This window comes from Mytilus edulis, chromosome 1 (genome assembly GCF_963676685.1).
Source record: "Mytilus edulis chromosome 1, xbMytEdul2.2, whole genome shotgun sequence".
In the NCBI taxonomy this organism is placed as follows: domain Eukaryota; kingdom Metazoa; phylum Mollusca; class Bivalvia; order Mytilida; family Mytilidae; genus Mytilus; species Mytilus edulis.
The window spans coordinates 119,808,420-119,832,818 of NC_092344.1; the positions used below are offsets into that span (position 1 = coordinate 119,808,420).

Here is a 24,399-nt window from a genome sequence, read left to right on the forward strand (position 1 = left end):
TTGCTGAGCTGTCTAGTCTAACTTATTGACATCACTAGGACAAGGTGTAAAAAGTAGCATTATCTGTCAAATTCATCTGAACTGATTTGAATCATAATCTACTGTTTGATTCATTATATTCAAAACTTACATCCAAATTACAAAAGTTCCAAAAGATATAATTAACAATGCAAGGACTCAATATGAGCATTTGGGTTATATGTAACTCTATACAAAATCTTGGTCACTATCGAGATGACCTCCGAAGAATACCGATGTAAACATAAATATAAATACAGTTACATATACAGGCAATCGTGCAAAAATAATTCTTTAGGTCTGTTTGATTTTATGAAAATTTTTTATCGTTTACCTGCATATTATTCCTGTATGACGTTTATATTTTGATTCAAGCACGCGACTCTACACTCGAGTTGACGTGAACCTTGCCATTCGGTCACAGGACTTGGAGTTCAGTATTTTTGTGATTTCACTTTCTGTTTGTGTGGGCAGAATCAGATACTCTGGTTCCCTTGTTCGACTTTTCAATGTATTTCAAAACCATTATATCTTTTGCACAGGCGTAACCAAAATAAAGACAAGTCAAACTGAAGGTCGTATGAACTAGGATTCAAATAAGGTTGATGTATTGACTTTCAAGCCAATAATACATCAGCGATGTTTTTGAGCTTATCGTTACCAGATTAAATCTAACTGACTGCTTACTATTATTTTACAATTGTACTTTTACGAATGTTTGAAACAAAATTGAATCATGTTAATTTTTTTGGTGTCTAAGGTCCCTTTAAAATGGATAATGTCTTTTTATGCTATCTTAATTTAGTATTTACTTGTTATTCCCCATGATACAAAACAAAATTCATACGGCAAATACATTGATATTATTGTACCCTCTCAGGAACTCTCTGAATATCTTTTTTTTTTTAAATCAGGACGATAGTATTAAGATTTCCTAATTAAAGAGCGTTTCCATACTTTTTCGTCTGAAGAATAATTTAACAATTAAACGAGTCTTGCCTTGGTAAAAGGCGAAGTTTAATTGTAATTTTATGAGTTGTGTAAACACTGAAGGGATTAAATGAGATTGTGCTGCGCATGTGTGAACTTCAGTCTTCAAAGTAAAGTTTTATCAATATGACAAACAACGAAATACATATATACATATGACCCACAATAACTACATATAGGTCTCCCTTAACTAGGGAGGGAGGGTGTGGCATTTAATCCCTTCAGTGTTTACACAACTCATAAAATTACAATTAAACTTCGCCTTTTACCAAGGCAAGACTCGTTTAATTGTTAAATTTTATTTCGTTGTAACACTTCCGGGACCAAATGAGACTTTAAAGCCATAATGATAAAACTGAATACCAAGATAAGAAATATATAATGTCTTACCTTATGATTAATTCTTCAACACATTAAAGCTGAAAGAATTTTCATCTTTTTCAATCTTTTTATTATAAAATTTTGCAAATGTTTTTGCATCTGACCATCCTGCTTTTTGTAAGATACGAGAAATAGGCACTGCATTCATCTTTGCTTTAGAAACTGATGCAGATCTAACACTGTGAGCTTTGAAAATTGTTGTGTCAATATTAGCTTTTGCCATTACTACTTTTATCCATCTAGAAATTGTATCTCTTGAAACCGGCTGATGTGGTTTCACATAACTTAAAAGTAACGGTTCATGTTTCCCTCTAAACAATTTGGTACGAAATACATATTCTTTATACACAGTATATACACAAAGTCTCCTATCTGGAGGGTAAGCCTTTATATTTACAGTTGGCTCCTTATAACCAGGTCGGCTTTGTTTAACAAGTTCATTCAAAACAAAAATAAATTCTCCCTTCACTTTATGTACATGATTAACATTCATGAAATGAATTGATTGAGCTCGAGCTGCATTTGTCAAAGCTATTAACATCGTAAGTTTTAATGTTAAATCTTTCAATTTTAAATATTTCACTGGTGATAGGCTACGCAAAAATTGTAGTACTTTACTAACGTCCCATGTAGATTCATATCTAGGTCTGGGTGGACGAAGATTAAAAATTCCTTTCATGTATCTTATCACCATTGCATGACGTCCAACTGGAATACTGTCAATAGTAAGTCCTAAAGACGAAAGAGCTCCTCGAGCTAGATTTAAACTACTATAGCCTAAATTACCTTCCTTAAATAAAGTTGTAAAAAATTCAAGCACTGTTCCTACAGAAATTTGAAAGCAATTAATTTGTTTTTTGTTACAATATTTGAACCATTTCCTGATATACACTTGGTACTGTTTCTTTTTACTTGATTTCCAAGACGACATGAGTATGTGGGTTGTTTCTTTAGAAAATCCTCGTTCTCTGAAGCTACTCCTGACACTAGACATGCAATTAGTTTCATTTTCTTGTGTAAAGGATGAACAGATTGTGGATCGTGAGGAAGATTCAAAATCTTCTTGTTCTTTGGAAGAACGATTGGATTGTCTGTTAACAACTGCATTAGTCTCGGAAACCAAGTTTGTGTCTGCCAAAATGGAGCTATTACTACTCCTCTTGCACCGTCCTCTCTGATTTTGAAAATGCACCGGCTCAATAAACTGAAAGGAGGAAACAAATAGACAAACTGAAAATATGACCAATTTATACTAAATGCATCAATAAATGCAGATAATGGATCTGGCTTCCAAGAGCAGTAATTTTCTAATTGGAAGTTTAATCTAGATGCAAACAAATCAATGTCTGGCCTTTGCCACAAAGTACATAATTGGTCAAAAACAGACCTTTTCAATTTCCATTCTAATTTGTCATCAAATTCTCTAGATTTTTTGTCTGCTAGATTTTCTTTGCCTGCTATATGAGTGCATGTCAACCAGATGTCATTATCTTTACAAAACAACCAAATCTGTCTTGAAATTGTATTGCAATCTATGGACTTTGTGCCGCCCATATTTGATATGTAGGCCACTGCCGTAGTATTGTCTGTAAGAACCTTCACATGCTTATTTATGATCAGATGCAGAAAGGATTTTAATGTATAATATATAGCTAATATTTCTAAATAATTTATGTGATTTTTTTATTCTTCATCTGTCCATCTACCTCCAATTTCATTATCACTTAATATGCCACCCCATCCTAATAATGAGGCATCTGTTTGAATCACAATTTGTGGACTACCATGGCTTATATGTCTTAATTCAGTAGACACATTAGCAACCCACCATTCTAAATCTCCTTTCATCTGATTAGAAATAAGCATGCTTTGTTCAAAATCTCCTTTTGAGTTTTTTAAAGCTATAATTTTTTCCTTTTCAAGGTTACGATAAAACAATTTACCGAATTCAACGGCAGAAAAAGAGGAGACTATAAGTCCAATGACTTTTGCTACATCTCTAATCTTAGCTAAGTTTCTCTGCAGTAACCATTTACATTCTTTTACTAGGTTTTGTTTTTTGTCTGCCGTAAGGGTTATAATCATATTTTCTGAATCAATAATATTACCCAAGAATATAATTTGTTTTGATGGTTGAAAAACAGATTTGTCTTCATGTATGACAAATCCTAATTTTGACATTAATTCAATTGTGTCATTTACATTTTTATTACATTCTTCTATAGTCTCTCCTAATAAAAGACTATCGTCTATGTAACCAACATTCACATGACCTAAAACTCTAAGACTAGAGTAAACAGGTTTAAATAATTTAGTAAATATTCTAGGTGCGGAGGAAATCCCATTAGGTAAGCATGTGTATTGAAAAAGTTTTCCGTTCCAATAAAACCGTAAAAACTTTTGATGTTCCTCTGCAATTGGAACACTATAATAAGCATGTCTCAAATCAATAGAAGCCATAAATGATTTGCTAGTTACAAGTTTAATGGCAATTTCAAAAGTGTCCATTTTAAAATGATGATACTCAATGTATTCATTCAACTTCTTAAGATTCAAAATCATTCTATATTCCCCATTCTTTTTTGGCCTTAAAAATATAGGCGATAAAAACTGGTCTTTCATTGACTGAACTTCTTTGATAACATCAATTGCCAGTAACTTTTGAATTTCATTTGAAACAATATCACTTTCTTTTGAGTTAAAGACAGATTTTACATTAAAAATGTCTTGCTTAGGTTCAACATTATCTATGAACTCTATATGACAATGGCTTACTATATCTAAAATAAATTTGTCAGAGGTAATTTTTTCCCATTCATCGGAAAACTTTTTCAATACACCAGCTTTAAAACAATGACTTACTTCATTTGATGTATCTAATACTTCTGTGGATTTCCTCCTCTCTGGGAGTTTTTTGGAATAGGGCCGGAACCTCGACCTCTTCCTCCTCGGAAGCCACCTCTTCCTCCACGGTAGCCACCTCTGCTAAAAGTACCTCTGTGGCCTCCTCTACCACCTCTGAAGAAGCCTCCGCCTCTACCTCTGCCACTACCAAACTTCAACTTGTTTCCAACTTTGGAACAATCTTCAATGTCCTTTGCAACTTTAGAAACATCATCTCCAAAAAGGTTGTTTGTGTAAGGAACAGAGTGTGAGCAGAGAGGCACATATTCTGCCATCATTTCGGGCTTTAAAAAATCCCTTCTAGTCATATTCAATTGGCGGTTTGCATGGCCCAACAAAGCCAATACATCATTACATTTGTCAATGTATTCTCCACTACCAGAGTTACCATTGGCATTGTTGTTTTCGTCAATAGCCATTTTGTTGACAGTTTTTGTTAGAATTGTTGCTGCTTTTACAATAGTTCTTTCAAGAAATTGTAATTTTTTATCAGCAGATTGTGCTCCTGGAGAAATTACATTCCACATGAGTTGGTTTATTCTTACAATAGATAAACCTTCACAATTTTCAGGTCTTGCATTATTTTCATCTTTAGTTAACTCAGAGTATTGTTCCTCATTCATACCATTCCTGAACAACTCATTGACATTATTTGCCAAGACCTCATCAATTTTGACATCACAAAGTTCTTGAACCTTACATCTCTTAGACATAGATGAAAACCTATTATCATCTTTGTTCTGCTTCTTAGCAGGTGGTTCACTTTCATTGTCTACATTTTCCCCATCATCATGGGGGTTTTCTTCACCTTCATCATAATTATCATCATAATTATTACCCTCGTCATATTCTTCAATGTCTTGTACCCGGTCTTTTAAAGACCTTATATCGTCAGATTGTCTTTTCTGACCTTCTTGGATTGAGACTAACATTGACATGATTGCATCATGATTGTCTACTTTTGCAGAGGTAGAAGGGCCAGGGTTTTGAGTTTCATTACTATTAACCTTCGCTGGTTTCTTACCCTTTACACTTGAAGTGTTTGCTCCGCCACTCGCGGAAGCTTTCGACTTTGTCGACTCATGTTTCCTTTTACCAGCCGCGCTGGAAACGGAATTTATCTTCTCGGACAGAAGCTCATCTTCGTCCGTATTACTGATGTCTTCAAGTGAAGACTTTCTTTTTGAGGCGGACCCCTTTTCGATCATTTTCTCCGCCATGTGTTTTCTTTATAACCGGTTTACGGCAAAGTGCCGAAACCAGGTGAAAGTCGTAAATTTTTACCGAATTACATCCGGTGATTACTAACTTTTATTTATCTTATATCAAATTTTATTAATTATAAAATGAATACCAACTACGTTGGTTTAATATTTAATCTGAAGTTAGGACAATTCAAACTACGTCCGAACTGCCCAAGAGCTATCAGCACACTGAAGTTCACACATGCGCAGCACAATCTCATTTGGTCCCGGAAGTGTTACAACGAAATAAAATCAGGATTTTGGCTTCTATTTTCCATCACGTAAAGCTTTTCACACACACATTAAAGATTTTTTCAGTATAATTATTTAAATCATCACACCTGCGAATTGCGATATATACAACTCATAAATGCTATTTAAATATTTGTTCATTGTGATTGTTATTGATGTGTTTATTTACAGTTAAGTTACTCTTTTTAAAAAGTTGAATTATATTCCTACGGAACTTTTATAGCAGTATTTGTTGCAAATAATGACGTTTTTGGTTTTTAGTGATTCTGGAACTTCAAAACTGCAGTAAAATCGTTTCAAACTTCGAAAGAATGATGTTTGTGTAACCTACTTTAGAGATTCCATGGCACATTGCACTACTGACACACTCAAAATTGACCTAAGCGTGTTTTGATTGCTGATCCTCAGAATTATTCAAAACACATTGAAATCAGTAATGTTTACATAACTACTGATTATGTTCATATTTGCTGTATTTTACTTTCCAGACTTTGGATCTGGAGCGTATCAAGCCACGGTCACCAACAGAACTACATGTCATGTGCACTGTTATCATGATTATATGTTTCTATAACTGTTATGACAATAAACTGTTGATAAAGAGATATGTCTCGCATGTCTACAGAAATGCAGAAAAAGGAGAACCTGATAGCAGCAACATTGCAACAATTCAGTCAGCACTATCATGTCCCAGTTGTCAATGCCTTAAATAAGTCTTCAAACTGAGTTGTACTGAAAGTAATGTAACTTTATAGAAAATATCATTGGTCTATCACAAGTCGTGTCTATCCATTTGACTTAAGCAGAAAACTTAGCATTGAAAATTGCTATTGAATGCATGTACCAAGTCAGGAATATGACAGTTGTTGTCAATTCGTTTGATTTGTTTTATCATTCGATATTGGTCAAACTGATATAAACTGAAAGTAATGCAACTTTGAAGAAAACATCATAGATTTATCACAATACGTTCCTATCAAACTAACTCAAGCAAGAAACTTACCATATAAGAATGCTTTTTATTGAAAATCTCTTGACCTTGACCCAGGGGGCTTGTTCTTGAAATAGCAGACACTCTGATATGTACTGATATCAATGCCACAATATTCAAAATATCATTGATATATCACAAGAAGTTCCAATCAAACTGACTTAAGCAGAAAACTTTAAAATAATTGTTGAGACATCCTCATCTGCTGAAGCCGGAAAGCAATACATATGTCTCGCTCTCCGCAATTAATTTCCCCGTAGGCGACATTGGTAGCCTTTTTCGAGATACAGACTTTAGGAAGTTGATTTTCTTAACGAAACCTTGCTAGAAGCAAAGTTATTAGGACAGTATTTTTTTGGTCCAATATTATAGGTTCGCGTTGCTTTTCTTAGCGTATTTTGTAATTATCTCCCATTCCTATCAATTTTGCCCTTAAAAATGTGTCTTGTCCTAGCGTTGAAAAGTCATCTCAGTGCCTTTAGGGCTACGGAATAATTTTTATTTTGCCTTTTGTATTAAGCAGAGTGCACGAAGTCTCTAATAATAAAAAATAACGGGCGCACATATCGACCAATCAGGATTAGCCATACTCTTAATTCTGAATACCATGTTATGCTCATAAATTGGCTGCGCCTATAAAATCTAATGGTGTATTGTAACCTACAAAGCTAAGCAAGGGCTGTCAAACTTCCGGTATTTGTTTGAGTCGAAATACCGGTATCGAAATATGTATTGGTTTGGTTAAGTTCGAGATAACTAGTGTCACACTGTATATCAAAAACCTTTATCATATGTTAACATTCATTTTGTTTATTTAGGACCAAAACCTTTATCATATGTTAACATTCATTTTGTTTATTTAGGACCAAAACCTTTATCATATGTTAACATTCATTTTGTTTATTTAGGACCAAAACCTTTATCATATGTTAATGTTCATTTTGTTTATATAGGATCAAAACCTTTATCATATGTTAACATTCATTTTGTTTATTTAGGACCAAAACCTTTATCATATGTTAACATTCATTTTGTTTATTTAGGACTTTAAAGGCAGATCTGCTTAATTAATTCACAATGCTCTATCACTCAATATTAAGACGTTTTGATGTATATGTCTTCAATACTACCGTCAATACTAATTTCTTTTAATGAAGTCAAGACTAAAACAACCTGATTTTTTTAAACATAAACAAGGTAAAGCAACTTTTCATCCTTTTATTTTACCCTTTTCCCCATCCAATATTTTGGTTTTTGTTTAAGTTCTTTTGTTATTTCACCGGCCGATCTTCTAACTTGTTTTCTTTCCCGTCGGTGAGCTTGATATTCCTCTTGTCTCTTCAACTCTTTCTGGCTCTGCAAAACAAGACAAATGTTATCATAAATTCCTGTACTATTTCATTACAAAAAAGGAAATAACCGACCAACGTATAAAACTATTATTTTACCTTTTACAAATATTATATTATATATTTCCCTAATTCTAACCGATTTGTACTTTCCCAAGAGGTCTATTAATTATTCATATTTATAAATCAACATGTGGGTCGTTTGATTTAAGTTATTAACTGTTCATGATTCAATTGTAACGTCAAATGTTCTTGTGGTCCTCAGATCACATCTGTCTGCAGACACCTCCGAACAAAAATGATATTATTTCTAAATATCGTTTTAAAGCATTAGAGAAACAGATTCAACCTATATATATTCTATAATACGATATTTTTCCACTCTCGACAGTTAAATCTTAATGTCAAAAAGCCTTGGCAAGTCCCAGGTTTCAAATTGGAAAATTTCTAGTTAGTCGAACATAATTCTTTGTAAATCATTTTATACGACAATGGAAAAAATGAACTCGATCTGGACATACCTAATTGGTCAATAATAAAGATGTATGACCAGTAGGCAGGTGGTGTCACGTGACTTTAGTAAATACTCAGATTGGGACTATCTAATTCGTTTAAATAAAAGCAAAACAATGTTAGATCTGTTATTTGCAGAAGCAAGTTTTTGTTCTTCCCTTGCCGGGTTTCCAACTCATTCATGAAATAATTTGCCACATTGCATAAACTCTGCTGAAACATTTACATTTGAATTTTCATTATGACTATTGTAGAATACTTTGTGAGCAATCATGTAATCAAAACAATATCATACTCTTCAGAACAAAATAAAAATGTTGATAGTTTTTATGGCCCACAACAATATTTAAAATTTTACAAGTCAACCAAACAGTGTTTTATTATAGTGTGAGCACTAAGGCATCTAGACATAACACACGGATTTTATTGTGTATAACATTATTTAAAGGTTCGCGTACATATTTTAATTTATTTCATGTAATTTATTTTTTCCTATTACTCCATGTATTTTTTCCATTTATCAAAAATATAATATAACTAGTATCTCAATTGTTTGTAAAACAATTGAAATGTCTTTCCTGTAAAAGTGATGTACTTTATGCGACCTTTCGTTTGATATACGACAAGCATACCTTCTGAAACTTTTCGCTTTTTACACTTAATGACCCCATCGGCCTACATTTTCGAGATCGGAAGTATGATATATGTACTATTTAAGACTTGATGATCTTTCATTTGATATGCAAGAACGACATGTTCTAGAAAAACTAGTTTTTGTAACTTATAACCCCATCCAACTCATTTTTGGAGGACATGAATTTTATATTTGAAATGTACACGTTATGACCTTTCATTTGATATACAACAACCTTACCTTCAAAGAATGTTTTGTTTTGCACTCAATGAACCCACCCAACCCATTTTTGGGGGACGTCAATTTGATATTCGAAATGTATGCTTTATGGACTTTCATTTGATTTGCGACAACCTAACAATTTGAGACGTTTGAAGTTTGCACTAAATGACCCCACCCTGCCCACTGGGATGAAAAAGGGTTTGAAATTTTCATTTTTGAGTAGAGCTCATTAAGACCTTCAACTTGATGTATCATATGACCCCATTTTGAAAAGTGCCAAAAATGACGCAATATCAATTATATAAATAGAACTTATGCAACTAACAAAGTCAATGCAAAACATGAATATTTCAAATTGATTTTTTGGGGTTTTTCTTCATGGAATAATTTCGGTATTTGGTCAAACATATAACTATGTTACCCTCTTCAATTTCTAAAACATTTTAGGTGGTAATCTGTTGTTGATTCAGAAATACATGCCTCGGCTCGCAAAATTTCAAACTGCATTATCTCTAAAACGACAGCAGATATCTCAAATCTGTTAAATGATAAATGATCTGCAGTTGAAGAACAACATTGTAGAAAAAGATTTCGACACTTCCAAGGTTCATCAAGGTCACAACGAATCATCAAATATATGATACAATAACAAACTTGAGAACCGGAAGTGGTAGAGACATGGGACTACCACCAATCAACTTAGGACTATTTGACCTTTCAAATGTGACAAGTTCAAGGTCATACTACACTTTGAAGGTCAAGGTTAAATTTCATCATGGCCTGAAATTGACCTCAAATTGAAGGTCTTGAATTACTGATCATCTTTGCAGTTTATAGTAGGTTGATATATGTTACCTATTAAAAGATATACACTTGTTACTATAGTTTTAAGAATTATGTTGTTGTAACTTTTGAACAGACGGTCGGACATGTTTTAGCTTAATGTATAAAATGTAGAGCTCATCGAGAGAAACATTTTATACACAGTATGAGTGTAGCAAACTCTTATAGTTTTCTTAATATGCAAGCTTGAAATTGCAGCGTAATTTCTTTTTGCACTCGGTGACCTTTGACCTGGGTGAAAATTAAAGGTCACATGAATTAAAGAATATTGGTGAAGGTCCCAAGTCTCTATGACTTCCGGTTCTCGAAATATAATTTTTCCCAAAATGTATAATTTTTCAAGGGGAATAACTTCTTATCAGGGTAAATAACCTACTAATTTTTTATTTTATTAACATTGCCATCTGTTCCTGTACATGCTGCCATTTTCAATTTTATTCTATCTCTAATACTTTTTAAGAAAAATGCAAATAAAAAAAATGCTTCAAGGTGATATAACTCTCAAAGGGGATGATGAAATCCTACACAGCCTCATCTGGTTATACGTCATAATGAGATCTTTCGGTGGTCAATATTTGGTCTTGATGGCTTCAATAGAAACGGGGAGAGGGCATGTCAAAAAAATGTTGGAAGAAAAAAAAACATTAGAAAAACAATAAGGTCTTTCCTCACGTAGGGGAAAGACCTTAAATATTAGATTTATTAACGGTATATGGTATTTCACATTTAGATTTTGTTTAGCTCATGACAATTTTTGCCTCTAGATCTATGACTGTTATTCCATGGATGCCGGTATGACTTAGAAATAGATTTTTTTTTTAATTAAGAATATTCAAACCTTTATTACGTAACGCAATTATCTGGTTTTTAAACTTTGGTAGTTTGTATTGCTTAAAGAAATAATAGCAAGTCAGAACATATAATAAATTTTTATATGTAAGAAGAATAAACTACAATGCCAGAATTATTGCCTTAGCTTCTACAGAAAACTGGACGCATCAGATAGTAAGCGGATCGGAAAGTTGTAGCTCTGTCACTAAGGACAATAGAAAAGACACTGCAACCGAGTCAGTGATACGATTTTGCTCCAGGCGAGATAGTTAAAACATCTAACGCTTTTAAACACATTTTGTGTTAACATTTTGAAAAGGTGGAGAATGGTGAACTGTCAATCAAATATAAGACCAAAAACTGTTACTTTGTCAACCGATCTAATCTTGTTTCCGTAAAAGTAAAGCTCGGAATCCAGATGTAATTTCCGTTTTGTAGCAGAAATGCATCCGACAGCTCTTAATGTTGAAAATTTACAACCACTTTCAGAATCCCATTTTTCAATTCTACGAATGCGTAGTTGTAATTAGCGTACTAACGCATATTCTAGTCTATGTAACATTAAAGAAATAATTCAGGAACAATAAACCTTCTTTTTCCAATTACAAGACTGTTAATATAAAGACTAAACAGTGTAACAGACAATATATCCCCCCGATGGAACGGCCAACGGTTGGTATTTGACATGTCTGGAAAAGAAATCACGTTCCAACACATCACTTTTGAGCTGCTGACCCAATTTGAATGCATCCGGTTTCGAGTAGTACTTGATAAATACTACAAATTCAGAAATTATTGCGTGGTTTTTTTTTGCAATTTTTGAAGAATATATAAAAATGCGATATAAGTTAAATTAATTTAATAATTGCAATTGATGAAAATCCTTACATTTGTATCTATTTTTTCTGTTTGTTTTGTTCACACATAGTTGTTAATATAATGGAAATGATGCGACTGTCATGCAAGTGAGAGGTTTGCCTGTACAAAGTCAGGAATATGACAGTTGTAATCAATTCGTTTGATGTGTGAGCTTTTCGTTTTCCCATTTTTTAGGGACTTTCCGTTTTAAGTTTTCCTTGGAGTTTAGTATTTTTTTGTGAGTACTTTTGTCACATGTATGCGTAACGAATTCAGAATGTTTATCAATGAGATGGTGAGATACAGCAACAGGGAAGTGTGTGTTTAACTCCCTGTAACAAGCTTACATGTTACAAGTCATCATTTGTGTTGACCAGTAGTGAAGTTATAAGGAATGTCAATAGTCATTACACAAGTATATACAACTATAAGTTCATTTACTGCAACTAGCATTTATAACCGCGACAAGAAAACAACTATTTCAATTAACGAAATTTAGAATTAACCGTTATATGCATGAAATTGTCGAAGTCAAATGTTCGGATTGAGATTAAAGTAATTCCACCGTATCGAGACTCATTCAGAAACATATACAAAACAATACAGTACACATAGATATCAGTTCAATATCAGAAAGGTCAAAAGTTTGTAAATAAAGACACAAGTAAGTAATATTAAATAGAATGAATAAGTAAACAGAAACAACCTATTACGAAGGTTCGAGTTAGTTATTCGATAGAAGCCACCATAATCTAACCTGAAAAATCGAGAAATTACAGTAATTTAATCATTAAGAAGTTGCATGCGAGACGTTTCTCTGCAACATTAACGTTTGTATCAATCCAAAGTGTGCAAGATTGAACAATGTAAAATCCACTTTCTTCTTATGTTCGTCATAGTAAGCACAATAAAATGAATTGACAATGTAAATGATGTTATAGAATACGGAACTGTCTAGACCTTTTGTACTTCAATCAACAGGAATAAAACACTATTTATCTATTGTTTTACAAGTCATCATAGTATTAAGTACTATCAATAATTAACTAGACTATATCTAGCAAATAATAAAAGACAGTTGTGAGATGTTTTTTGCTCATCCCAAATAACATAAAATCATAGAACTACTGATCGAAGGCAATCATAAAAGTTCTCCAAAAAACAAATGTTTAAGCTTAACACAAATATCTCAAAAATTTCAAATGTCACAAAAAAGAATACAATTCTTTGAAGGTCTGACAAAGTTGTTGATGTTTTTTTAAAAACCAACAGACTGAACTAAATGATAATCAGGCCGACCGATGATAAAATGAAGAATTGCTTTGTCTCCTTATGAAGTTCACTTGATCACATAATACTATTGTAATTTAAGAAACCCTAATCAGAAAATAGAACAATCGCTAAATCTATATTAACGTCAATATTAGTAATTCAGACATACAGAACTTTGCAATAATCATTGCTTTACCATATGGGATCTCTTTCAAGTCATCACGCTTTGGTCACTAATATATTTTCCCTGTTTATAGCTTGATTTATTAATAAATGTTAACTGTGATATGGTTTTACATAAGTCCGTTCAACCTGAATGAGTGCGCAAGTCGAAATTGCATTCATTTTGACCACTGGTCTCAGTTGCAACATCATTCACTTGCATCAATATGAAGATGAATGGTCAAGAATACAATTATAATTGCATTTCGTAACGGATTCAATGAAATCTGTCGAATTTCCTTCACAGGACACTACTACTGGCAACTACCCAATCGTAAAATTTTACATAAAAACTAAATCCCTACATTAGATTCGTTAAAAGCCTGTCAAATGGCGCACATCTAGTATGTTGTTTTGATTTGGATCACCAACTTTGCGTTGCATTTAATCAGACCAATTTACATATATAGAGTACAGTGCAGTTTATTATTTCTGTTATGGTTCATGCGTTGCCCACATTTCCTATTTGTGCCCTTTATTTGTATCTTCAATTTACGAGATTCGAACATGGGTAAACTACTGTAGGCTAGAAACCCAAAGTTCAAAAATAACTGTGAAATGGATCACATGGGTAATGATGCTATACTAGCACTAAATACTTAGATCATCACATTTTTTCAAAAATATGTTCAACATGGAGAACAGTCGGTGTATATTATACATTTTGTTCATGCGATTCCTCGAGTCTTTGTTTACTTGGTTTGTATCCCCCTAATCAATTTATGAGATTTAAACATTGGTAAACTACTGTTGCCTACTATTGCCTTAATATCCCACTATTGGAGATATATTATGAGTGACAGATATCCGATATTCCACTACAATCTTTAGTTAACAACCTGTTAATCAGCTGACTACATAATAACACAAATGACAAAACATCCACTCCACACATAATATAAACAGACTTTTAACATCTACCAATTTAACAGTGATTTTCAAATGCACGAATAGTTCTTCTTAAAACAGGTGAAAATAGGTGAATAAGTGTGTTTACCTATTATAATTGGTTTTTTTTTGCTCACACAGTGTTGTCAATACAATTCTATAATGGAATTTAATTCGACTATCAAACATGTGAGAGGTATAGCTAGGTATAAACCCAGGTTCAATTCACCATTTTCCATCATATGAAAGTGTCTGTATCAAGGTAAAAATACGACAGTTGTTTTCCACTCATTAGATGTGTTTTAGCTGTTGATTTTGTCATTTTTTAAAAGTTCATTCTGTTTTGAATTTTCATTATCGAGTTTAGTGTTTTTGTTATTTTACTTTTTTTAAATTGAAAATGTTTTTGTTTAAAAAAAGAGGGACGAAAGACACCAAAGGGACAGTCAAACTCGTAAATCTAAAACAAACTGACAACGCCATGGCTAAAAATGAAAAAGACAAACAGAAAAACAATAGTACACATGACACAACATAGAAAACTAAAGAATAAACAACACGAACCCCACCAAAAACTAGGGGTGATCTCAGGTGCTCCGGAAGGGTAAGCAGATCCTGCTCCACATGCGGCACCCGTCGTGTTGCTTATGTGATTACAAAATTTAATCCGGTAAATAGTCTAATTCGGTAGGTCAAATTCATGAAAGGGAAGGGGATTGTAGTTACGACGTAAGGAACATATCCGATATCATTTGTGAAACGGTTATTCCATAACGGTCAACCAACTCGTGATGGCGTCCGTAAAATTTACGAAGTAATGATTTCAACTTCACCATTTGGAACTCTTGGTTTAATAGCTTCCTTGTGAGCAGTAACCCTCTATCAAGAAAATCATGATAGGAAATGCAAGCACGGGAATATCGTATCAATTGGGAGATATATACCCCGTATGCAGGTGCTGCTGGAATGTTGCTACTTAGAAATGGAAAGTTCACAATTGGAAAGCTGAAATCATCTCTTTTGTCGTAAAGTTTTGTCTTCAACCGACCCTCATTGTCAATTTCTAGATGTAAGTCAAGATATGAAGCCGACTTAACTGTATCTGTAGTATCCTTTATCTCCAATTCGATGGGATAGATGCGATCCACATAGTCACCAAATTTTGAATTGTTTAGTGAAAGAACGTCATCTATATAGCGGAAAGTAGAGTTAAAGGATATTGCTAACTTCTTATCTTTCTTCCTAAGAAGTTCCTGCATGAAGTCAGCCTCATAATAATAAAGAAACAAGTCAGCAAGTAGAGGGGCACAGTTTGTTCCCATTGGGATGCCGACAGTCTGTTGAAAAACACGTCCTCCGAACGTAACAAATATGTTGTCAATCAAGAAATCAAGCATCTTGATAATATCGGTTTCAGAGAATTTTTTGTTTGAATCAGAATGGTTCTTTACAAAGTATGATTTATCCCTCCCTAAGACAAGATACTTGTATCTACGTTGGCCATTCTTTTTTATGAAGCAAAGCAATACCAACTCTTTTAATTTGTCTTTTAGTTTGGAATGTGGAATACTTGTGTAAAGAGTAGAAAAGTCAAATGTTTTAATACTGTTACAAGATGAAAGAGAGTTAGATTGTATGTACTCTAAAAGATCTTTGGAATTTTTCAGTATCCACATCTGATTCACGCCACCTCTAGAATAGGCAGTTTCACAATAACTTTGAAGCCCGTCTTTGATTGCTGATAAAATGGATGTTAATAATTTAGAAAGGGGTTTCGTGGAGCACTTGGAAGACCCAGCAATATACCGTTGTTTGTAAGGACACTTATGTAGTTTAGGTATCCAATACAGTGATGGAAGATCCAGTTCTTCATCTGTGGTTGAAATACCAAAGGAACAAAGAACAGACCTATGATTATCCAGGATTTCCTCTTTGGTAAGTGTCGTGAGGGTATATGTTGGGTTTCCAAGTGAATTGTCTATACCTAATTCGTTTATCAAGCAATTAATGTAATGACTTTTACAGATAAAAACGATGTTATTTGGGGCTTTGTCTGCGGGGACAACAACATATTCATCATGGAGGTCAGATAGGTGTTTAGCAACATTTGGATCTTTGAAGATTGACGTAGCCTGGGCATTGATGGACCCATTCAGTTTCTTAATTCTGATTTGTATTAACGACCTCACTGCCTTAATCCATTCGGATAGAGTGTCTACGTCTTCCTTCTCGCGCTTAGCCCATTGCCTGGCATAATCCTCGACTGAATCCATCAAAATTTTAAAGTTGTGTTTCCAATTGATGGATTTAGGCTCACGATATTTCGGACCTTTCGATAACACGTTTCGTAGAGAAGTGTTATTAACAATGTTAAGGTCACCGGTAATAACGTGGCCAGCAGGATTATATGTGAATTGGGAACTAGCACAAGTGCAATCAGGAGGTTTAGACTTGAAGTCGTCAATATCGAGATCCTGCAAAACGCGTTTGTAATTGAAAATTTTAGTTGCAATAGGTTTGGTATAGGTATAAGAAATTATTGGTACAGACTGGTCTTTGAAATAAGGAGGTATTTTCGATTGAACTAATTTATGATGAAGGATATTGCCTAGGTTGACGCCATCGAGACCTTTGTTGGCAAAGGAAAGATTTAGAAAAGATCTTTTCTCTTTTTCATCTTTTCCAATGCGAACTGGCTTGAAAAGTCTGTGACTAGCAATATCCGAAATTATAGCTTGTAGTTTGTATTGGTTTGAATGAGGGTTTGTTACAGTGGATTCCAAACATAAATTGAACAGAGAATGAAGTTTTGAAAGGGGTAATGAATAAAGTTTCGTGCGAATGTGATGAATACCTAACGGTTTTTGTATGCATGGCAGCAAGTCATTAATAGAGACATCATGCAGAGAGGGTGATGTATAATGACGATGGCCATGACTACGTCTACGTCGAGGAGTCGAGTTAAAATTGTTTAAAAAGGTAGACATGCGATTTTTATCTACTGTGTATTCATTATTATTCGTGGAATACCAATTGTCATTGATTACGAAGGGGCAGGTAAACCACGCATATAAATGTTCAACGATTTACAAACTCTCGATTGGTTTGTATGCAGACTTTGACAAAACCACGAAGTAAAACGTCTGCGAAAATGCAAAATTAACTTTATCCGCAAATTGTTTTACCCACGAAAATGAATGACTCTACAGTATATACAAGTCAGGAATATGACAGTTGTTATCCATTCGTTTGATGTGTTTGGACTTTTGATTTTGCCTTTTGATTTTTGACTTTCCTTTTTGAATTTTCCTCGGAGTTCAGTATTTTAGTGTTTTTACTTTTTACAAACAAAATCCAGATTCCATAAATATGCAAGAGCATTTCAATTGATGTTTTTGTTAAATTTTATTTCGTTTTCGATCTGTGAGTCCCTCTTTTAATTAGCATATGTAATACTTGCCACCTTTTAATTGGCATATGTTATACTTAAAATCATTAACAAAACAGGTTACCGAAGATACAGAAAACCCTTCATGCCTTGTTACTTGGAAGGGTTAACTTAAGCATTTAAACCGATATCTTACTTTTTGTAGATTTTTTTTTTAAGTAACAATAAATTGTACTCTAAATAAATCTATGTGATACAAACATTCGAAATCTACTGTTGCCACTTAATTTTTTTGTTGCACCTGGACACCGCAACTACATCCAAAATATTAACATATCTATAAATACAACATCCCAGTGTATATACCATTTTCTCTATTTTCTGTTCCTGTAATATTTTGTATAACAGAGGATTTCTGTTTAGAAGGAACGACTGGTCCAATAGCCCTGAATGGTAAAGTTTTTGGTAACTTTATATCGCTTAATATCAGTATTACAATAAACCTTGGAAAGATGGATTTTGTCATAGAAACAATCCTTCCAATCTTCGCTCCTGTATGATATTATGCCTTTATTCTTTTAAAGTTGTCCTGTTGTATACTTCTAGGATTAATGGTTTATTACCCCTTGAAATTCTTTTAATTTGAAACTAAATTGGAAACCTTTTAAATAGCAAAACTTTATTTCTTGGATTGATAGTTTATAGATATTTCTGATATTTCTACCACATACCATTTAGGCATAGTATGACAACTGTTGCGGGAGTACAAGCTTTCCCCCTAAGGTGTGGTAGTTTGAAACCCTTGGCATATGCACCAGAATGATCCTAACAATTGGTACTGTTATTTTGTCTGTAGAATGCTTAGTCTTCCTTATCAGATTTTTTATTACATTTCATAGGTATCGAAACCATAAAAATGTAGGATTTGTAACCTTATTGAATCACTTTACTTTTTTAAACATGTAATCAATGGTTCACAATGTGAAAGGAGAAGTATCTGTTTCCTCAATGTTGTTAGCATTATAAAAGTAATAATGTGAAAAGGTTGTCAAAAAGAAAAGATTAATAGTATCCTGCACATGAAATGTTAAACTTTTTCAATATCATTTAATGATTATTCTTTGATATACAGTTTTTCTTACTAATGAATTGTAATATTAATGCTATCTTTGCTTTTCATTTTAAGTATTGATTGACTTTTATGAACAACTTTATTTTATAAATAGAAGATTAAGGGATTTAGAATGAAACATTTAATTATTTTAAACGGAATGCACTCATTAGGTGTGATATAATGCTTCATTTGTTTTTTCCAAATTAGTAATCTTTTATAAGTAATAAAATTCTTGTTTACTTCTTGGAGGTGAAAAGACATTACATCATTCATATGGTCTGACTGAATGACTTAATAAAAACAGTTCTACATTGAATTACAAGGAACCTTTCTTCAAATAAAAAAATGTTTAGTGGTGTAAATTTCCATTGTCAATCAATTGATTGCTTTGACTTTATAAAAACAAGTGGTTTTATTGAATCAAATGATAAACAGAGAACGCAATTTCATTGATAACTAGTACTTAATTTTGTGTTGTTTCAGAACTGAGTAGATTGTATCTTCATTAAATGAAAATACAAGTAGACTTGTGTTTTCATTGATAAAGAGAAAAGAACCTTGCTGATGTTTATCTTCTTTCATATGCAAAAGTTATAAACAATAGGTTTGATTTTTGACTTATTTTTTGTGGATATTGAGCATATGTAATATGAAAGAACAAAGATAATTGGCAGAACAGAAATTGTTTTTGCCATTAAATCATTGAAATAAAAAGTACAAGAAAGAATACAGTAAATTGTTGTCATTATTGACAGAAACATATAAGATAGAAAAGAGTAGATTTTTGTCACTGCAATGTATTGAAATTAACAGATAAGAGAGAACAGAGTAGATTACAGATGTCAGATGGCATCATTGATTTGGGGTTTTAAATAAAAGAGCTGTGCCCAGGGTGTATAATATGCCCATCTCTTAGATTAGTTAAGAAACTAAAAAAAATCAAATTATATTTTTAAAAATAATAAAAAATAATTGATATAGATTTAGAAGAAAGTACTAAGTAGACGTTTCTTTCCATTAATATAATGTAATTAGAGAATCAAAATATCTTATTGACTATACTTTGAAGAATTTAACATTTCCTTCAGACTGCTTTGAATACCTTTTTTAGCATTTATATCACTTTTAACTTCAAATAGTTCCGGTTAAAACGTATTTTGATAAAGGAGTGATAATCACATCCTTTTAATCTACAAGATTACAGCAATTAAATGAAAAAAATATTCTAATATTACCAGGGCCTCTGGAAGTACAGGAAATAATAGAGAAGTAGTTTTCCAAAACATTTTATAGTCTATCTTGAAGTATAACAAAAAGTTTTGCTAAACACTTAAAAATAATTGTTCATTCATCTACAAAGCCAGATTAATAGCTCTTATTTAAAAGTTTAAACGGATAGTAGCTACGATTTTCATTAAAATTACTTTTTTTAACGTAATGCTGAATTTTGTACAAAAAGTTAAATAATTATGATTAAAACAATTACTGGTTACATTCCATTAAGCATTTAGAAGCTTTTTAACGTTTAACACCTACATTTATTTATCATCTATAGATAATAATTCGATGTTAAGCCCAACCCTTATTCATATGACCTTTACTCTTTAGTTCCCAATGCGCAATCGCACAGTGTGCCTCGAAGGGAAAATGGTCGAACAGGGGAATGTTATCGCGGAAATGGTACGCGAATTTACAGTTTCAGCGAGAAAAGAAACAAAAAAGAGGTGCAGACAAGTTATTGTAAATTAAAAATAAAAAACGTCGATGATATCGGTCATTAAAATCACTCAAAACACCTGCAACGCAGGCAAAGTCAAACAGAAGTAGCCGACGGTTTGCGTAATGTTTACATTTCTTAAAATTTCCAGATCACATGAAAAAAAATCTCAACGTGTTCATAATTGTCAAAAATATGTTTATAAATTTACGGGCAGTAATGTCCCAACTTAGAAGAAATTAGAAATCAACTTCCTAAACTTTAGTATTATTCTTCAAGTGTATCCTTCATGGAGGCCCCGATTTAACACACAAACACGTGTATACATTATCGGCATGGTTTGGTCATACAAATGTAATAACAAGTGTATAATATCGCTGTTGTTGGAGAATCTTGAGTCGGAATAATATGCCGGTATTTGTTATATTTTTTATTTACATAATTTGATAAATGGCGTCAAATATGTACGTTTAATAAAGAGTAATTATCAAATATGTAAGAAAACAAAAAGCATGTGTTCGTATATATATCTTGGTTAGCTCACTCGCTATGTTGGCAAAGTTCGGGAAGTAAACCCGATGCATAATTAATGAGATGAATAGGCACACAACACGATATGAATTATCAATTATTAACACTTCTGTAGTTTATGAAAACATTCTAGCGATCTTATTGCTTATATTTAGTACATATCTTTGATTTTAGCAGCTTTAAAACTTGTTCATAATTTTGTCAAAATCTTAGCTACTATCCCTTTAAATAAAAGAGATAACTATAGAATTGTTTGGTCACATATATAACTAGAAATTTTCACTAATTGAAGTCAAGAAAGCCAAAAACGTCGATTTCTTGGCAGGCACATTAATATATGATTGTTTAAAAATTGTTGATCATGCTTCTTATGATCAAGATTTAATTGAACAATTCACGTGCATCAAATTACATAACTGTCAGAACTAATTATATCTTAACCAAAAACTTAAACTGAGAAAGTTCAATGAAAGGTTTAATCATGGCAAAGAAAGTAAAATTTGGCAAATAACTTAAGGAGTTCCCATCATGATGACTGAGTTTCAGGTTAATGTTACTTTACCTTTATGGTAAACTACCTTAGCCAAAATATTTAATGTGAAATGGGACAGACTAATTGACATACAAACCTGAAATGGGACTAAATGACAGATAAATGGACAGATGGATTGATAGAAGTGCAGACCTTTTCATATTACAAATGAACAACTTTTTATGTTTGCAATTTATCTGTAGGATTATAAGGATCTGGGTTGAATAAATTTTGGTGACATATTACTTAAAAGTTCCCCAATCAATTTATCAAATCTTTCCTCACATTTTATATGTACAGCATTTGTATAATTTTATCTGTGCAGTTTCTGTGTTGATTACACAAAACTGAACAATGTTAAGTAAATTAAGCTGAAAATTCCAAAATACCTTATTCACTGTATTTAAAGATTTTTGTGAAAAAGACATCTCCGCAAACATGATCATACTACATAAACTGTGAGATGTATATTCTACAGGAATCAACATAACATCTCCATCAAAGAAAAGAAACCACTGGGACTTACTTAATCAAAGAGCAGATTGTGATCGGTTTTAATATAATATGACGTCTACTGACAGAACGAGTTAATTTTTCTCGACGTATCGTCGTTTGACGAAAGTTACTTATGGAAGGGAGACAACTCGAAGTGATAATATGGACGACTCCATTTTGGCTGAAGGGGTGTTCTAGTTACACCTTTATGTTGTGGACTACATTTATTTTAATTTAAATGATGCATATGATTTAAAATTATGCAACAACAATAACCCTCAATAGCAGACAGAAATAGAAAGGATCTCGTGAGTTTAAAATTAATCAATGAATTTGGGAATCCAGAGCAACCATTCAATCTGATACCCCTTCAAGACAAGAAAACTATACGCCTGCGCATAATTATCTAAACAGATCTTAGAGTTGTGATTTGTAGCAAGGACATATATTAAATGTTAATTAAATGACCTCCATTTCTTTATGGAAGTACAATATCAAATATCAGTTTCACAACGGTCACATATAAGAAAACTCCACTTCAGTTCTTATATGACAGAAATAGATTTAATGAATTCAGAGAAGTCTCTCATGTTATCAAAACTTGGGAATTCCCTCTGACGTGTTTCCAAATTTATAAAAACACTAAATATAAATACTGCTTAATTCTGATTTTCCGTGTTGTTAAAAACACGCATACAAGTCAAGGGAAATATCGAAACATGTAGATTATGAGAAGAACATTATAGGACAGTTGTTTAAATTCAATTCATTTGTTTTTTACAAAGCAAGACAATGTTCCTTGATCGGTTGACGTGAGGGCATGGCCCTGAGTCAATGGTATTAGTCTACAGACTGCTTAAAAGCAATCTTATCCCAAAAATCAATAGACAATTTCAAAAATCTAACTGACTACCTTATACATTATCACTGTAAATGGTGAATAGCAACATTTTACCTTTTTTTAATCTTGAAGGTCATTTCTTATTACCAAATGTTCTTGTTGCACTGACTACAACATTCATCATCAATGGCAACACCTTACCTTTTTAAACATGAAGGTCATTTAATTATTACATACCTTTTTAAACATGAATGTCATTTAATTATTACCTACCTATTTAAACATGAAGGTCATTCAATTATTACCTACTTTTTTAAACTTGAAGGTCATTTCTTTATTACCTACCTTTTTAAACTTGAAGGTCATTTCTTTATTACCTACCTTTTTAAACTTGAAGGTCATTGCTTTATTACCTACCTTTTTGAACTTGAAGGTCATTGCTTTATTACCTACCTTTTTAAACTTGAAGGTCATTTCTTTATTACCAAATGTTCCTGTTGTACTGACAACTGTTGTATCTTCTGCTTTTTCCAATCTTTCTGCTAAAGTTTGTCTACAAAAACAAAATGACTACTTTAAAAAGATGCACTTGTATCAAATTCAAAAGAAATAAAACTGGTTTTACTCATTGTAGAAGGTCATACAGTGATTTTTAGTTGTTAATTTCTTTGTCATTTGGTCTCTTGTGGAGTGTTGTCTCATTGGCAGTCATATAGCATCTTCTTATTTCTATATTACTTATATATATTGTTTAATATAACAAGTATTAAAGTACTTTGATTTGCCTGATTATAAGGTTTGTGTATGTGTCAGCTTAACAAAGCATCGATGAGAAACTACACATGATATAAGAGAAGTTGGATGTATTGCAGCCTGAAACATTCCAAACTTCTTCAGATTCTGATACATATAAATGATCAGTAATGCTTACTTCAATTCCTTTTTCCTGTTTTTGTCCTCAAAAGATTTAAATGCTTGTCCTTCTTTGATTTCATAAAACTTTAATCTCTTCTCTCTTTCCCTGTCTCTGTCTTCTTGTCGTAACAATTTATGTTGTTTTTTGACTTCCTGCGTCCATGTGTGTTCATCATCAGAACTACTATCATCATAACTGTCATGGTCATCTTCTTTCTGTCAAAATATAACTTATACGTCTATCAAAGTTTTCTTTACTCTATCAAATCTTTAATTAAGATATAACTTATACTTCTATCAAGTTTTTCTTTTATTTATCAAATCATAATCCTTTCATTTAGATATAGCTTAAGCATATACTTTGTAACACTCATTGAAACTTATTTCAATTCTTAAATATTAAAAGAAAATGTGACTTAAACTCACACTAAAAATGACAAACTTAAGATACATA

The 24,399-nt window shown here is 32.6% G+C and overlaps 3 protein-coding genes across 3 annotated transcripts in view; all 3 read right to left on the bottom strand.

Annotated features, from left to right (window-relative positions):
• Positions 1 to 1,398: 1,398 nt before the first annotated feature.
• LOC139503524 (uncharacterized) lies at positions 1,399 to 5,792 on the bottom strand. Its single transcript, XM_071293321.1, has 2 exons — positions 4,252 to 5,792; positions 1,399 to 2,593 (listed from the first exon to the last, which is right to left on the bottom strand). The coding sequence occupies exon 1, from the start codon at positions 5,511 to 5,513 to the stop codon at positions 4,266 to 4,268; it is 1,248 nt and encodes a 415-aa protein (XP_071149422.1). The 5' UTR covers positions 5,514 to 5,792; the 3' UTR covers positions 1,399 to 2,593; positions 4,252 to 4,265.
• LOC139503310 (uncharacterized) lies at positions 1,406 to 3,897 on the bottom strand. The gene is made up of 2 exons (XM_071293109.1): positions 3,096 to 3,897; positions 1,406 to 2,619 (listed from the first exon to the last, which is right to left on the bottom strand). The coding sequence occupies exons 1-2, from the start codon at positions 3,895 to 3,897 to the stop codon at positions 1,406 to 1,408; spliced, it is 2,016 nt and encodes a 671-aa protein (XP_071149210.1).
• A 2,192-nt stretch (positions 5,793 to 7,984) lies between the features above and the next one.
• The window catches only part of LOC139503646 (nucleolar protein 10-like), a 53,477-nt gene continuing 37,062 nt past the window's right edge, over positions 7,985 to 24,399 (bottom strand). Inside the window, exons 16-18 of the mRNA XM_071293472.1 lie at positions 23,962 to 24,161; positions 23,484 to 23,583; positions 7,985 to 8,136 (exon numbers count right to left, since the gene is read on the bottom strand). Of these exons, the coding sequence (XP_071149573.1) occupies positions 7,999 to 8,136; positions 23,484 to 23,583; positions 23,962 to 24,161 (438 nt within the window). The 3' untranslated portion in view covers positions 7,985 to 7,998. The remainder of the gene's footprint in view (positions 8,137 to 23,483; positions 23,584 to 23,961; positions 24,162 to 24,399) is intronic.

Excerpts from the sequence above, each read along its gene's own strand:
- LOC139503310 (XM_071293109.1), bottom strand. The coding sequence starts at position 3,897 with ATGGACACTTTTGAAATTGCCATTAAACTTGTAACTAGCAAATCATTT. Across the intron at positions 2,620-3,095 it reads AAGTGATAATGAAATTGGAG|TTTGTCTATTTGTTTCCTCC; the intron begins GTAGATGGACAG and ends TCATATTTTCAG.
- LOC139503524 (XM_071293321.1), bottom strand. The coding sequence starts at position 5,513 with ATGGCGGAGAAAATGATCGAAAAGGGGTCCGCCTCAAAAAGAAAGTCT.